Source organism: Pinus tabuliformis, chromosome 7, assembly GCF_031772625.1.
Source record: "Pinus tabuliformis cultivar Carrire ecotype Pingquan chromosome 7, CPIR1, whole genome shotgun sequence".
Taxonomy (NCBI): Eukaryota; Viridiplantae; Streptophyta; class Pinopsida; order Pinales; family Pinaceae; genus Pinus; species Pinus tabuliformis.
Window position 1 is genome coordinate 1,315,043,597 of NC_142293.1, and position 15,739 is coordinate 1,315,059,335.

At 39.3% G+C, this 15,739-nt stretch overlaps 1 protein-coding gene across 3 annotated transcripts in view; it reads right to left on the reverse strand.

Moving 5' to 3' along the window:
• IAR1 (ZIP metal ion transporter family) overlaps nt 1-15,739 on the reverse strand; it is a 316,822-nt gene that overhangs the window by 280,542 nt on the left and 20,541 nt on the right. For all 3 annotated transcript variants that reach the window (XM_089459678.1, XM_089459677.1, XM_089459676.1), the window contains exons 2-3: nt 3,307-3,390; nt 2,983-3,032 (exon numbers count right to left, since the gene is read on the reverse strand). In XM_089459678.1, coding sequence (XP_089315804.1) covers nt 2,983-3,032; nt 3,307-3,390 — 134 coding nt within the window. The remainder of the gene's footprint in view (nt 1-2,982; nt 3,033-3,306; nt 3,391-15,739) is intronic.

Consider the following 15,739-nt stretch of genomic DNA (forward strand, 5'->3'; position numbering starts at 1 on the left):
CTTCTAGAAGTACCTCCCTTGCTAGGAGGGAATGTTGAAAATGTAGCAAGCAAGGTCTTTCGGATTGTGCCTTAGCCAGTGAAGACCTCGAACTGTTCTCCTGAGTTAGACTTCAGTTAGGATTAGTTATTTTCAATTTCCTAGAACAATCATCAAGTTAACATGTGTAGAGTTAGAGCTTCAATTAAGTGGAGTCTTCATCAATTGATTACAGAACGAGGTGGCAGTTAGCAGTTCAATTAGAACGAGTTAGTCTTCAGTATTGATTGAAGGAAGAGCGAGTTAGATCTCTAGTGTTGATTGGAAAGAGCACGAGTTAACAACTCCAGTGATGATTGGAAGGAGAGCAAGTAACACTCTCAATTAACTCCCTATCAGAGCTCAAGTTCTAAATTAAGCTAGGCCTCCTTGCATGGATCGAAGTTCACCTATAAAGAGAGGACGAAGGCACAAGTAAACGCAATTGTTTTGTGTACAAAGGTCTATGTGACAAGACAAAGCTCACGAGTTTGTGAGAGAGCCTTGATTGTGGAGAGCGCAAGAATTGCTTCCTAAGAAGAAAAAGGAGGAACAAGTGCACTAGGATTTAGGAGTTGGTTGTGAACAGAGAAGAGCAGCTAGGTCCTAAGAAATAGGGTTGCCAAGTGCGCAAGGAAATAGGGATTTTCCCTATAAAATAGGAGCTGATATGCACTAGAGAATAGGGGCTCATGTGCGCTAGGAAATAGGGACCTAGTGCGCAAGGATTAAGGAGCCTCTAGTGCGCAAAGATCAAGCAGAAGAGAGCAGGTTTTGCAGAGCAAGTCAAGGAGGCAGCAGAGGAACAATTGTGTGCTAGAGGGTCGAGATCAAGCAGGATCAAGGCCAGCCAAGATCAATTGTATCAGCTGAGATTTGAGAGAGAAGCAGAACACAAAGAGAGACAAATTGCTTTGTAATAGATTCAATTGCTCCAAGAACAATCAATAAAATAGCCACATCAAGCAAGCAGGTTTTCCCTGTTGGGTTTCCTGAGAAAAATAAGTGTGTCAATTTGTGTGATGTGTTTTTTATCTCTGTGTTTTTATTCTGCTGCTTATGAATTGTTAAGAAACTTTGTATCTTGGTGAAAGTAAACTAGTTTCAGTTTTCAATTATCATCTAAGTAGTTGCAGAGTTTCATGGAAATTTAACAAATAATAATCAATATTATTGATTATATGCCAATAATAATATATAAAGAAATAACCCGTTAAAAAAACAATAGTATGTTAACTTTACATTATAGGCAGACCAATTTCTTCAAACATTTTGTATTTTACATTTTACATTTATATATGTTTTAATTTGAATATTAATAAAACATATGAAGCCGACGTTTAATTTTTTTTCTATATATAATTTTCCCAACATTTAAAAAATGTTGGCATACTTTCTTACATTACAGCTACACATCTCCCCCATATTGGGCTGTGGAATGCCTCTCGACACAACAAGAATTCCAAAGTAAATGCCCAGGTATCGTATAATTTTTCCTGGTTGAATAACTTTTCATTATTTTACAAGCCAATTAGGAATATCATTTTGCCTATAATAAGAGCATCTAGTTTCTCCTCACCAACTGCTGCTCTTGCAAAGATGTCCAGACTCCAGACGCTACATTGTTGCCTCTATAGAACTTGGGTAACCTATGCCCAGGTATCGTATAATTTTTCCTGGTTGAATAACTTTTCATTATTTTACAAGCCAATTAGGAATATCATTTTGCCTATAATAAGAGCATCTAGTTTCTCCTCACCAACTGCTGCTCTTGCAAAGATGTCCAGACGCTACATTGTTCCCTCTATAGAACTTGGGTAACCTATGGGGTCAGAGAAGAAACATTTGCAAAACGTACATAAAGTAACTCCTCTCCATCACGATGGAAAATGACTCGAATCTGCCCTTGCAATCAAGTATCTTCAGGGAGATATCCTAAAGCCTTCCCTAAATAACATATAAATAATGGGCTAAAGGAAACCCTTACCAAACAGATCTTTGGAACGGAATGACATCTGACAAGTTCCCACTAACACAAGCTCTAGTTGAGCCACTGGAATTAAAAATTACTCACAAATCCCAGCCAATATAAAATATGTAAAATGACTTCCCACTCATCCCTATCATATGCTTTGTCAATCTTCGAGAAAAGTACTCGGTGCTTTGTCAATCTTCAAGAAAAGTACCCATTGTCCAATTTCTCTAGCCATTCAAAGATTTCCATGTCTTAAATAAAGCTGTCTAGTATGCATTGGCCCTTAATGAACATCATTTGTTCATATCATACAATCCTTGCGATAGTAAACTTAATCCTTTTGGCCAGAGCTTTAGTTAAAACTTTGTGTAAGACATCCAGCAAGGCTACTGGTCTCCAACCTTCCACCATGTCTCTGATTGGCAACATCCCACCATGTCTCTGATTGGTCCCTAGTAATAAGCTTGATCAAACCTATAAGTGATCTTCCAAATGATTCTTGACACAGTAGATGGTTATCATCAAATTTTAAAGAAACAGAAGCCTGAGCACAAAAAGTTCTTGTTAGTTTTGAGGTCATTTTCTCAAAGAAAGGCCAGTTTAAACTATGGTTGTATGCATGTCTTGCTGTTTGTTTTTTATAACTTTGTTTGGTTCTTTTGTAAATTAATTTACATTGTTATGATATGATGGTTTTAAGGCTGGGATGTACATAAGTGTGTCATGGAGACACTGATAAAGCTATATGATTCTCTAGTTGTCTACCTAATGGATTTTCAACTTCCATGCCAATTTCATTTTTTAGCAGAGTTAGGTATATCTATATAAACGTTTCTAAATTCTGAGCTCAGCAGCAATATCATCCAGACTGGTATTCATTGGATTTGATCTTTTAATACAGTGATCTTTCAAGTTTCAATTACCAAATTTCTAATTGGGAAATTGTGCACTATCCAAATACAATTACAGACTTATAGGAAGAAGCTCACCCCAAATGCTGCCAGCAAGTCAACCACCGTCTTAGAAGGCTTCCCTTGGACTGCAATAAAGCCCAGATAGGAAGAAAACACATAAGGAAAGCTCAGAATAAGACAAATTTTAGCTATCCAAATGATTACAACACTCAGCTAGTATGATATTGGAAACATTAGAAGGGTGGATAACTTGGGCATTTACTTTGTGCTATTTGAGACATGAACTTGTGATATCAGCATTCAGCAACAATTCATAATATAATGTTAAACGATAAAAAAAATTCATAAAAAAATGATCGAAAATATCTAGAAAAAAGAGGTTCTGAAAACATGACTTACAGAGAATTAGAGGAAGAATCATAAGGCAGATTAGTGAAGCCATGCTCACTAGCAATGAGCACCCCATTGCATGCAGCCAAAGACCTTTAATAATTGAACATAAACTATCAGATCAGCGAGTATTCTTTTCAGTTTCATGGTCCAACCACAAAAAATGCTTCGCAATAAGTATTATAAAGTTCAAATACGGTAATTAGTTAAACAAAAATATCACAAAAATTTTGAAACATCCAGTTTCCAGAAAGCACCTGGCAAAATCCATCTGTAAAAACATTGACCAAATGCAGAGAACCTTCCTGAACAGCAAATGATTGCTTAAGAAGATACATTTTAGCCTTCAATAGCATTCAGTTCTCCTGTGCAGATGCTCATCATTTCTTTTTTGGTGCCATAAATGAAATGAAAACACAGAATCTAAACCTGACTGGTAAGCTAACTTATCCAACCAATGATGTGCTACATAAAGCTTTAAAGGCCACCAAAGGTTTCTAGAAGTTTGGGATGTTAGTGTCTAGGTGCTCCAAGTTGTTCTCCGAGGAAGATGGCACACGAGTGTTGGAAGGGAATCCTTGCAGGATGGGCGTGTCACATGGGAGAGATTCCCTTGCATCCAGATGACAGATAGCTTACACTTATGATGCTTGGCATATTCTATTTTTGGTCAGTGTAAAGTTATGAAAGATTTTCTGACAGTTGTGACAGATTCCTCTTACACAGTCATGACAGCTTTATGGCAGATTCCTTACACAGTTATGACAAATTCCTTTCATGTAAGAATGTGTAAGAGCTATTCTAGACATAGGTAGGGCACATTTTGCTTGGAAGAAATCCCTTTGTATATGGGGCAATTTATTTGAGGTCTATTATTAGCATTTAAGTAGTTTTGTAACTATGTTTGCCTTTTGTCAGGTTTGACTAGATGAGTGAGGGCTCACTAGTTAAATTTATCTATTCTTCCATGTGAGGTGTGCAAACACATGGTGAGAGTGTGAAGGCTTAGGAGGAGCCATTGTGGTTGCCCTTGAGGACTGTATTGAATTTTTCTTATGTTCATGAGAAAACAGTGATTGCTGTTATAGAATTTCATCTTGCTGTCCACTACATGCATGCTGCTACTTGTACAGATCAGATTTCATCTTTTGCAGGCCTGAACTCATTGCTCGATATGGTGTTTGCACTTCCATGTTTTCCATCCACGCTTTTTTATTCACATTTGAAGCTTTGATTGATGTTCTACCTGTAGGACAAATTCTTTGAGGGCAGATCTGTGTATCATGTCAATGTAAAATTGTGACATGTTACCAAAACTGTGGATCTAAGATTCTCAAAATACGTGTATAGAATGGACTGCTCCCTATGAGAGGGTGTTGCTGGAGGATCTCAGTGGGTATGATGCTTAGAAGACTCCAGAGGTTGGAGCAATCCATGGCTATGACAGGCACCATAACTTGTGAGAGGTTGTGGGTGAGATCTGTGTGTAGCTCCAGTAATTGGAATGTAGCTGTTTCCTGAGATGGGAAAGATGAACCTGTGATACTTTCATTTGTTGAACTGTTTGTTGAAGTGGGTTCTAGGTTTGCAGATGATTACACTCGGTCTTAGAGAGTGTGACCGTCTAGAGCATGCTTCCAATTTTTCATCTTGGGAGTGTGAACAACAGATGTCATTGGAACAAATGAATGGGAGATTATAGAAGGGACTGTTGTTACTCTAATTGGTGCTACTTTGTTGGCTGCAAATAAGAAAAGTATTGCCAAAGAGGAGAATCCTTATAGATTTGGTGAAGGACCCTTTGGTCCCTCACATCACAAGTCAGCTAAAAAGATGTATGCAACATTAATCACTATGAATCAGAGTGCAAATGTGGCTCAGAAATTGCCTCAGAAGAATCAATCACTCATATACATGAGTGACACACACACAGCAACTAGTTACTTGATCAAGATTGTTAACATTCACCAAGTGTCCTTAGACACAATTTTATTAATCAAGAGAAGACCATTATAAAATAGGTGAGAAGCATACTATATATACAACCTCTGTAGCCTTATCTCAACATGCCATGTATCGTTGACCAGCAACTCAAGAACAATCACTATGAAAGAATGTGACAAGGACGATCTATCTCCTAAGAAATACCTATCTTCTAGGATAAACATTTTATTATTATTTTAGGAAAATGCCTATCTAAATGAACTTTAGGATTACTGGCCTAACATTCCCCCTTTTAATCTGAAAATTTATTTTTACAAATGCCAAGTTCATCTCTGCACTAAGTGAATTTTATTTTACCTGGTTGTTTGGCAAAAATATCTAAAGTTTGGTCTTCAGATGGACAATATTCTGCCTTGATGATGCCATTCTTAATGAGTGTTTTGACGAAGTGATCCTTGCTGTCAATATGCTTGGTCTTGGAATGATATACTGAATTCTTAGCCATCTTTGTTGCTGACTATCAATCAGTAAACTAGTTGGTGTTTTCTGAATAGCACCAAGATTCTGCAAAGTTATGCATAGCCAGACATTTTCACATGTTGCTTCCCAAGCTGAGAGGTACTCTGCCTCTGCTAAAGAGTTTGCCACTATAGCCTACTTTTTACAACCCCGAGATACTGTTGTTGTACCCATATTCATTAAATGACCTGAAGTTGATATTCTATCATCAATATCACCTGCAAAATCTACAGCTGAATATCCAACAACTGTAAAATTGTCATTCTTCTCATAGAGAAGTCCAAAATCTTTTATACCTCGAATATACCTTAGGACCCTTTTTGCTACATTCCAATGACTTTCTCTATGCTCTTGCATGAATCTGGAAAGAATGTTGACTACATATGACAAATCTCAACGAGTATTTGTCAAGTAAATAAGACTTTCAATCAACTGTTTAAAATTAGTATTGTTCACTAGTCCCCCTCCCCTTCAAATTTTGGAAATTTTATTCATTGCATAGCTGTAAGAGAGGTTTTAGGATCCTCCATACCAAACTTCTTCATAAATTATGTTGCATACTTGGTCTGACTAAGGAAGATTTGATGAGATTGTTGAGAAACTTCCACTCTAATATAGTATCAAAGAGGGCCCAAATCAGTCATTTTGGACCCTTTTTGAAGTCCATGTTTCACCTGCTTGATGTGAACTTCATGACTCCATGTAATGATCACATCAACATAAAGAACAATGAATACTAAGTTTTAACCTCTACGAAGTATCATCATATTCACTGCAATGAAAACCAACAAGTTTAACGTATTCATCCATTTTGACATACCATGCTCTAGGTGCTTGTTTCGAGCCAAATAAAGCTTTGATTAATAATTTGCAAACTTTGTGCTCTTGTCCTTCAATTTCAAAACCTGCAAGTTGAGTCATATAGACTCCTTTCAAGTCACCACTAAGAAAGGTAGCTTTAACATCCATTTGGTGAAGTGTCCAACCATGTTGTGCAGCCAAATTAATTCCCATTCTAATTGCATTCCACTTTATTATTGGTGCAAAATGTTTCTTCATAGTATATGCCTTCTTTCTAAGGAAAACCATTAACAATTCTTGCTCTATATTTTTCCACCCCACCATTTTCTTTATACTTTATTCAGTAAACCCATTTGCAGTCGATGGGTATAACATTTGTTGGACAATCAACAAGCTTCTATGTTCAATTTGCAATGAATGAATCATATTCATCCACCATGCCTTGCTACCATCTTTTATGCTTCATTGCTTCCACAAAAGTGGTTGGTTCAATGGAAGCATGAATGATTAAGCAAAAATTCAATTGAGATGAGTTGGAAATGTTACCAATCTAATTAGCAGGGGTTGCAAAGGTTCGTACAACTTGCTAGGATTGGCACACACAGGGTAAGGGCCCATTGTCACCTCGGCCCAAACCTCCGCTCTTTAGGCCCAACTCCCTCCATAAAGGCCAAGGGAGGATTCCCACTTGATACCCCATCCAATTCCAAGTAAGGGTAGTGTATTAAATGGGGTCAAGAAGAGGTGTTGGAGTATTGTTTTTACTATCCTGCTTATTTTTGTGTACAAATATGCTGCTGAAAACTAAACACAGCAAAACATTGTTACGAGCTGAAAACCTTTTTGTTTGATGCAGATTTCTTGAGTTGCAGACATCAAAATGTCCACATTTGCACTTAAATCACTTGATACAAGAGAGTAAGAATGTCCAACACTAAAGCTAACTCAATGTATCAATCCTTGGTCAAAATTTAGCATTATTTTAGCGAATAAACTCCTAAACTAAAAAATAAATAGAGTTTTATATTTTTTATAATAGAATGGTTGTTGCAAATTATACAATGTCCCAAAATAAATGTCCCTCACTTGTTGGGTTGAGAAACACACACCTCTTTAATTGATATCACACTAGTTGGCTTGGTCTACAAGAAAAATCACCCTCACTTACGGCTAATACTTCTTCCAATTTCAGACCCACCTAGGAGCGACCCCTAGCGTGGCATTCTTCGGCCTCCAATTTAAGTGTGAAATGATGTACAAACTCCCTTCTTGATTGAAGTTTCTTGTTGGTATAGTCCAACCCTTCCCAAAACGATCAACCTGCAAACAAAAAGCAAAAACAGGTTTGCTACCTATTTTGCCTCCTCCACGTGACTATGTAGCCCTTCGAAGGCTAAATCCATTAGCCTTAGTGTCATCCTACTTAGAAAAAAATATTAGATTTAAACATATACAACAACAATCAAGAAACTAAACGATAGTAAAAGCCAATGTTGCAAACATCTTGATAATATCTGTTAAAATTTGGGTACCAGAGGACAAGTGGTTCCCTAAGGCTTTGATCTTTGGCCTAGAAAAAGTGTCCAAATTTATTTGTATTTTTCTCCTAAAGTGACTTTATAAGTGGTAAAATCAATTTAATTTAAAAGTGACTTTATAAGTGGTAAAGTTACATTCTAATTTAAAAGTGACTTTATAAGTGGTAAAGTTACATTCTAATTTAAAGGTGACTTCATTAAACCCAATGAAGAATTAGAAAGTGAAAAAGTGACTATGAATAATAAAAGGCTAAGTGGGTCTTTATTTAAGTGGGTGAGTTAAAAAATAGAAAGTAAGAATTAAATGCACATTTATTCTCATCCCTAGATCTAAATGAATCTCAACCATTAGATCTTAGGGTAACCCAAAAGGTCCTTTAGAGAATAAAGGGAGAAGAGAAGAGGAAAAGATCAACTCATTCTTTCATGAGCATTTGAGAGAAAGGGAAGAGAGAGCAAGGAGAAAATTTCTGAGCAGTGAGGAAGTGAAGGAGAGAAGCAAGAAAACATTTCAGCAAATCTGGGCAGCAGCATTTATTGGCACACATCCCAAGGAAAAACAGTACAACAGGAGAAAGGCACAGAAATTGAGGAAGAGGGACCGCAAGTTCTGGGCATGTTTTTCGAGGCTAGCTATACAGCATTTACTATTGTTTTATTACTGTTTTGGTTGTTTTCTGATTGGCACAATTTTCGAGGTGGAGTTCAAGCACGAAAATCGAGATAAGTTGTAATTTGTGGTCGCTGGAATTTTTACTATGTATTTCAGTTTCTCTGTAAAAGAATTTTCAGAAATAAATAAGAGCTCTCAAACTAGTTTTCCCCAAGAGTTGTAGGGGGTTTTTCTAGGGTCACATTGACCAAAAATCACTGTGTTATTTTGTGTGTGTGGCTGTCATAATTTTGTTGTGTTTTATTTCTACAATTTCAGCAGTTGTGAAATCTCTAAATTTGTGTTTTCAGAAAATTATTGTCATTTCCAGATTTTAGAAATCATGCTTGGATTTAAAACTAAATGCATGGAGTGATAAGGAAAACTGATAACTAGAGTGGGGGTTGAAATTTCTTCATGGTATCAAAGCTTGGTTAGCTGAAAAGTGCAGTTTGGGACAGCAAAGTGAAAATTACAACAAGCTGATTTTTACACAAAAAACATAAACTTTTACCACAGATTTGAAAATTTCAGTTTGGTAGAACAGTGAAACATGTCTTTGGGTTTGAGAGTTGAAGACAGGTTGGATGGGCAGAACAACTACAATGCATGGAATGAGAGAATCCAGAGCATCTTTGAGGAAGCAGAAGTCTGGGGCATTATGGTAAATACCACACAGAACCCAGTAGCAGTACCTGCTGACCCTGTACAGTTGGCAGAGTTTAACAAAAAAACGCTAAGGCAAAAAGATTGATTCTAGAAGGAATCAAAGATCATGTCATTCCTCATGTGAGAGGAAAGACTTATGCACATGAGATGTGGACAACCTTGACCAGTCTTTACCAGAGCTCAAATGAAAACAGAAAAAATGTCCTAAAGGAGAAACTTAAGGCCATTAAAATGGCTAAGACTGACAGTGCTACAGCATACCTCACAAAGATCACTTCAGTGAGAGATGAGTTGGCAGTCATAGGTGAGATCATTGCACCCACTGAATCGGTGAGAATTACTTTGAATGGTCTTCCCAAGACTTGGGAGAATTTTGTGGATGGCATTGTTGCACGAGAAAACCTTCCCGATTAGGAGAGGTTGTGGGATGATTGCATTCAGAATGAGATCAGAAAGAACCATCTTGGGGCAGCCAAACAGGGGGAGGAGGATGACAATGTGGCATTGTTAGCAAGAGGCAAGAAGGGCAGAGCAAAGAAGCAAGCTTCCAACAGTGGAGGCAAAAGCAAAGGTAAAGGCAAGCAGCAAAACAAGGAGAAGGACTATTCCAAAGTCAAATGTTGGAATTGTCAAAAGTTGGGACATTATGTTGTTGTGTGTCCAGAGAAGAAGAACAAGAAAGGGAAAGACAAACCCATGGCAGCTTCTGCAGAGATAGAGAGCTTCTCAGAGAGATTTGATCGGGTGTTTGGGTTCATAGCTTGTGAGGCCACAAGTGCAGGATCACCTGCCATACAAGTTCAAAGGGAGTGTGCATTCCCCGCTACTAGCAAAGCATCTTCTAGCATTTGGTATGTTGACAGTGGCACTTCCCGCCACATGACAGGAGTCAGAGAGTACTTCTCAGAGCTTCCAGAGGGTGATACTGATATGGAAGTAGTACTTGGTGATGACAACATTGTTAGAGCAGTCGATGTGGGGACATTGACATTTGATAGGGGACCCAAACCTCCCTTGAAAGTGTCAAATGTTCTATATGTACTTGGAATGAAGAAGAACTTGATATCCGTCTCAACACTTGAGGGCAGAGGGTATGATGTGTTGTTCAAGAAAGGGCGGGTGCTTATATATCCTAGGGGAACTCCAGCTTCTTCAGCTAGAGAGATTGGTGTGCGCCATGCCAAGGTGTACAAGTTCTCATTCCAGGCCCTGATGACATTGAGTAACAGCACCCGAGACAGGACCGACAGCAGATCTAGCAGTTTAGAGTTGTGTGAGATTTGGCACCGCCGGATGGGGCACATGTATCATGGGGCCTTGAGTACATTGCAGGAGATCACCACTGGTGTCCCAGATTTCAGTTCTGATCACCTTGATGTATGCAGAGGATGTGCTATGGGGAAGTTTGCCAGATCCCCTTTTCCCAACAGTGACAACAGAGCGACCGGGATCCTTGACTTGATTCATACTAATGTGAGTGGTCGGATGTCTCATGTATCCTTGAGTGGCTATGAGTACTATGTTTTATTCATTGATGACCACTCCAGGAAGACCTAGATTTATTTCTTGAAGACCAAGATTGAGGCCTTCAAGCGGTTTCAAGAGTTCAAAGCTCTTGTGGAGACTTAGACAGGTAGGAAGATCAAGGTCCTCAGGGCAGACAATGGAGGGGAGTATACCCTTGGTGAGTTTGTTGATTTTTGTGCTGAGGCAGGCATTAGAAGGGAGTTCACAGTTCCTTACTACCCCCAACATAATGGGGTTGCGAAGAGGAAGAACAGATCCATTGTAGGGGCTGCCAAAGCCATGCTTTATGATCAGGGGTTACCTTTATTTTTGTGGGCAGAGGCCTGCAACACTGTTGTGTAATTGTAGAACAGGAGTCCACATCGTGCCTTGGGGAATGTGACTCCGGAGGAGGCTTTTTCTGGGAAGAAGCCTGATGTTGGGCACTTTCGTATCTTTGGGTGCCTTACATATTCCTATGTCCCCAAGGAGAACAGGACCAAGCTAGAGCCCACTGCAAACAAGGGCATCTTTGTGGGTTATAGCGAGACCTCGAAAGCTTATCAGATTTATATTCCTGCACAAAGGAAAGTGGTTGTCAGGCGGGATGTGAAGTTCGAGGAGGAGAGAGCTTTCAGGAGATCACGGGAGTTAGAGTATCCAGAGTCACCAGACCCTCAAGAGCAGTTGAGTCAGTCACAGGGATCCAGTGCAAGGATCAAGAGGTACATCGATTACAGAGTCAAGTCCATTAGTGAGCAATGGCTCTCAGAGTCAGGTGGGTGGTTCTTCGAGCAGCATGCAGGGCAGTCCGTAGAGCAGTTCACAAGGTAGTCCACTAATGGACAGCTCGCACGGTACTTCAACATCTATAGGCACAGATTCAGGCATGAGGTCAGTCGACAAGCCTTCAGGAGTCCAGGATTCTGAAGATGATGAGGATTCTTTCACTCCGGTGGGAGATGTATGCTCAGGGAAGAGGAAGCCCAAGTGGCTTCAAGATACCTTGTGTGAGGCCACATCAGTTGTTGGGCCAAAGAGACAGGTTAAAGAGAGTAAACCACCTGAGCAGTTTTGTAGTTACATGGCATTGGTAATAAGTATTGTTGACTCCAAGCCTTCTAGTTATGAGGATGCAGCCAGCCAGCAGGTCTAGAGAGAGGCCATGATGGAGGACTATTCTTCTATTATGAAGAACGATGTTTGGGAGGTAGTGTTGAGGCCTGAAGGTAAATCAGTTGTTACTTTTAGATGGCTCTACAAGATAAAGCATGTTGCAAATGGCAACGTCGAGAAGTTCAAGGCTCGAATTGTGGCGAGAGGGTTCTCACAGGTAGAGGGAGTTGACTATGAGGAGACCTTCGCTCCCGTAGCTCGGTATACATCTATTCGCTCCATTATATCGATAGCAGCAGAGATGGGTTGGAAGATCCACCAGATGGATGTGAAGACCGCATTTCTTAATGGCTTCATTCAAGAGGAGGTTTATATTGAGCAACCGCAGGGCTTTGAGGTGCATGGGAAGGAGTCCCATGTATGAAGATTGAAAAAGGCACTCTATGGCCTAAAGCAAGCTCCTAGAGCTTGGTACTCTAGGATTGATACATACTTGCAGCAGTTGGGTTTCACAAAGAGTGAGGCTGATCCGAACCTATACTTCATTGTGGTGGGTGAAGAGCCTCTCATTCTGGTGTTGTATGTTGATGACTTGATCATCACTGGTGCAGAGAGACTCATTAAGGGCTGCAAGAGAGATCTTGCTTCAGAGTTTGAGATGAAGGATATCGGCTTGATGCATTATTTTCTGGGATTGGAGGTGTGGCACGAAGAGGGGCATTTCTTCTTGGGACAAGAGAAGTACATTGTGGATATTCTTAGCAGATTTCACATGGAGGACTGCAAACCCATGTCTACACTTATGATCACTAACTGGAAGAAGCTTCACGCTTCTGATTCCGAGTTGGTGGATCCTACTCTATACAGACAGTTGATTGGTTGTTTGATGTATTTGGTCAACACTCGACCAGATATATGTTTTGCAATTAACACTATGAGTCAGTTCATGTGTGAGCCCAAGAGAGTGGACTGGGTGGCTACAAACACATTCTTCGTTACTTGCAAGGGATTGTGGATTTTGGTCTGGATTATAGACAAGGTGATGAAGTGAGACTGGCAGGGTACGCCAATGTTGCACGAAGCGGGGATGCGGAAGCATCATTTTCCAAAAATATAGGAAGCGAAGCATCTGCTATATATATATATATTTTTAATATTTTTTTACATTTATACTCAAAACAAACATCCCAAATACCAAATTAGTTGTAGAAGACATGAAAACATGCATATTTTTGCATAAATCAAGATAGATATGGCATCCATGATTCCATTGTAGTTACTAGTATGTACATCAACCATCTATATTCTAGCGATTACAAACATACATCAAATTTTTAAGCATATTATAAAACATAAAACATTTAAGCATATTATAAAACATAAAACATAGAGCATATTATGATTTATCTAGCAAGTGAGCAACTATCAACATTTTTCATGTCCAAAATTCAAATAATAATGTTTACAAAATATGTCACTTGGTCACCGCCAAGACAAAAAAGGTTCAAAATTCAAATTCACAAGCCTACAAGTCTAATGAGTAATCTATGACAAAAGTAGTAAATTGTGAATATATCTACTAATCTCTCCTCCTTCCACCACGAAGAGAACGTGGTAGCAGGCCTCCACGTGGTGGCAATGAAGAAGATGGTGCCTGTGGAAGTTGTGGCAGTGGCATTATAACTGATGAAGAAGAATCCCCTGCTTTTGGTGTTGAACCATGGAACCTGGGAACCAAGGGGCCAGATGGGGGTGGGGATGGCATATCAACACGATCATCACCATCCTGGAATCGCTCAAAAAATTCATGCAAAAAAAAAACACTAGTTAACAAAAAAATTAAAAACATGAATTAGAGAAATGCTTTATAAGGAAAATTCATACCACAATGGACATACCTGGATAAGAGCATCCTCTAATTGCTCTAATCGCAACACCCCGTCCTCCAAATTGGGCTCCTCTGGATTCTTGTCCCAAATCAACAGGTCTTTATTAGACTTTGCATCTTCATAGTAATGGGACAACAATCACAAGTTGTAATGAATATAAACCAAGCTCTCTGCCCGGTCTAAACTCAACCTGTTCCTTTTAACACTGTGGATGAAAGAATAAGAGCTCCAACACCTCTCTACAGAAGAAGTGTTTACCACCTGTCATAGCACCCGCAATGCCAAAGTCTATAGAAGTGGAGTAGCCCCTCCATGCATGTTCCACCACTCAAGAAAAGAAAAAGTCTCTCAATCTCTAATTGCATGCATGCTCCCAAATGGACCAGTGTTAAGCGTATAGTTGCTCAACTGTCTCCGTACCAATGCAGCCTCCTCCTCATCAGGGATTAATTTACTCAATACAGCCATATATTTTTTGTGAACCTCTTGATCTTGGTGTGGTTTTCTCCTGCTTCCCCCCCCCCCCAGGTGCTGGTGTTGAAAGCCATGATGGATGATAGTATTTAGGTGTCAAAACATATTCTAATGCATGCAATGGAACATTTAACATTTCCCATCGGTTTTCCACCTCTGCACGAATATAATTGTACAAGGTGATATCTCTAGGCTCAACAATGTCTTTAATCTGCCCCAACATGCTATCCATTTGCTCATACACCTCCCCAATTACTGGTAATTCTGAATCTCCAAACTTGATCATGTAATAAATTGGTTTGGTGAATTGCAAAACATATTTAACCTGTGACCAAAAGTAACTATCAAGAACAGTGTCCTTGACTGCATTAGCACCATCTCTGTCAGTGTTAATTTCATCCCATGATTCAACACACACCAAATTAGTTAAAGCTTGTCTCACGTTCACTAGCCGCCTAAAGGTGAGGTAATAACTGGCAAATCTTGTCTTTGCAAGTTTAAGCAGTTGCAACTTGGAGTAAGTGCCGTAGAAGAAATTTACCCTTGTATGCCCTGTGATGAATTTAATGAGTTGCTTCCCTCTCCTGTAAAGCTCAGTGATCCACCCATATTCTTTGTGCTTCACAATATCATGCATCAAAAGGTTCAATGTGTGAACCAGGCACCCAGACCAAAAGATGTGTGGATGAGTACGCTTAATAATTTTTCCCGCTGCATTATCTGTGATCACTTGAACCACATTATTTGAACCAACATCTTCGATTGATTGCAATAGGAGATCTGCAAAGTTTTGTGCAGATGCACTGATGGAGGAGGAGTCATGACATGTAATAAACACTGCACCACTAGAAGAAACACCAAAAACATTTATCAAATGTTGGTTTCTAATATTTGTCCACCCATCTGATACAATGGATACCCCAGAATCTACCCACTCATTTGTAAAACGTGTCAAAGCTCTTTGAACCTTAACTTTTTCTCTTTCTAATAACACTATTCTAGCTTTCTCATAGTTGGGGGCCTTGTATCCTTTTGGGGCTTCATTGATGGCCTTTACCATTTCATGCCAATAGGGAGAGCGAAGCACATTGAATGGTACATCGCAAGCACAAAGAAAACGGACTATCTTTCCATCCACATCATCCCTTTCCATCCACATCATCCCTCCCAGCAACATTAAGGAAATCCCCTATTGTTCTTCTACCTCCAGAGCTTGCAGAATTACCATGAGGAGATGAGCTACCAAATTTAGAGGTTGCACTTGATTCAGAATGAGTTTTTTGTTTCTTTTTTTTTGTTGTGCAGCCACCTCTATTTGGATGTATTTTCTTCTT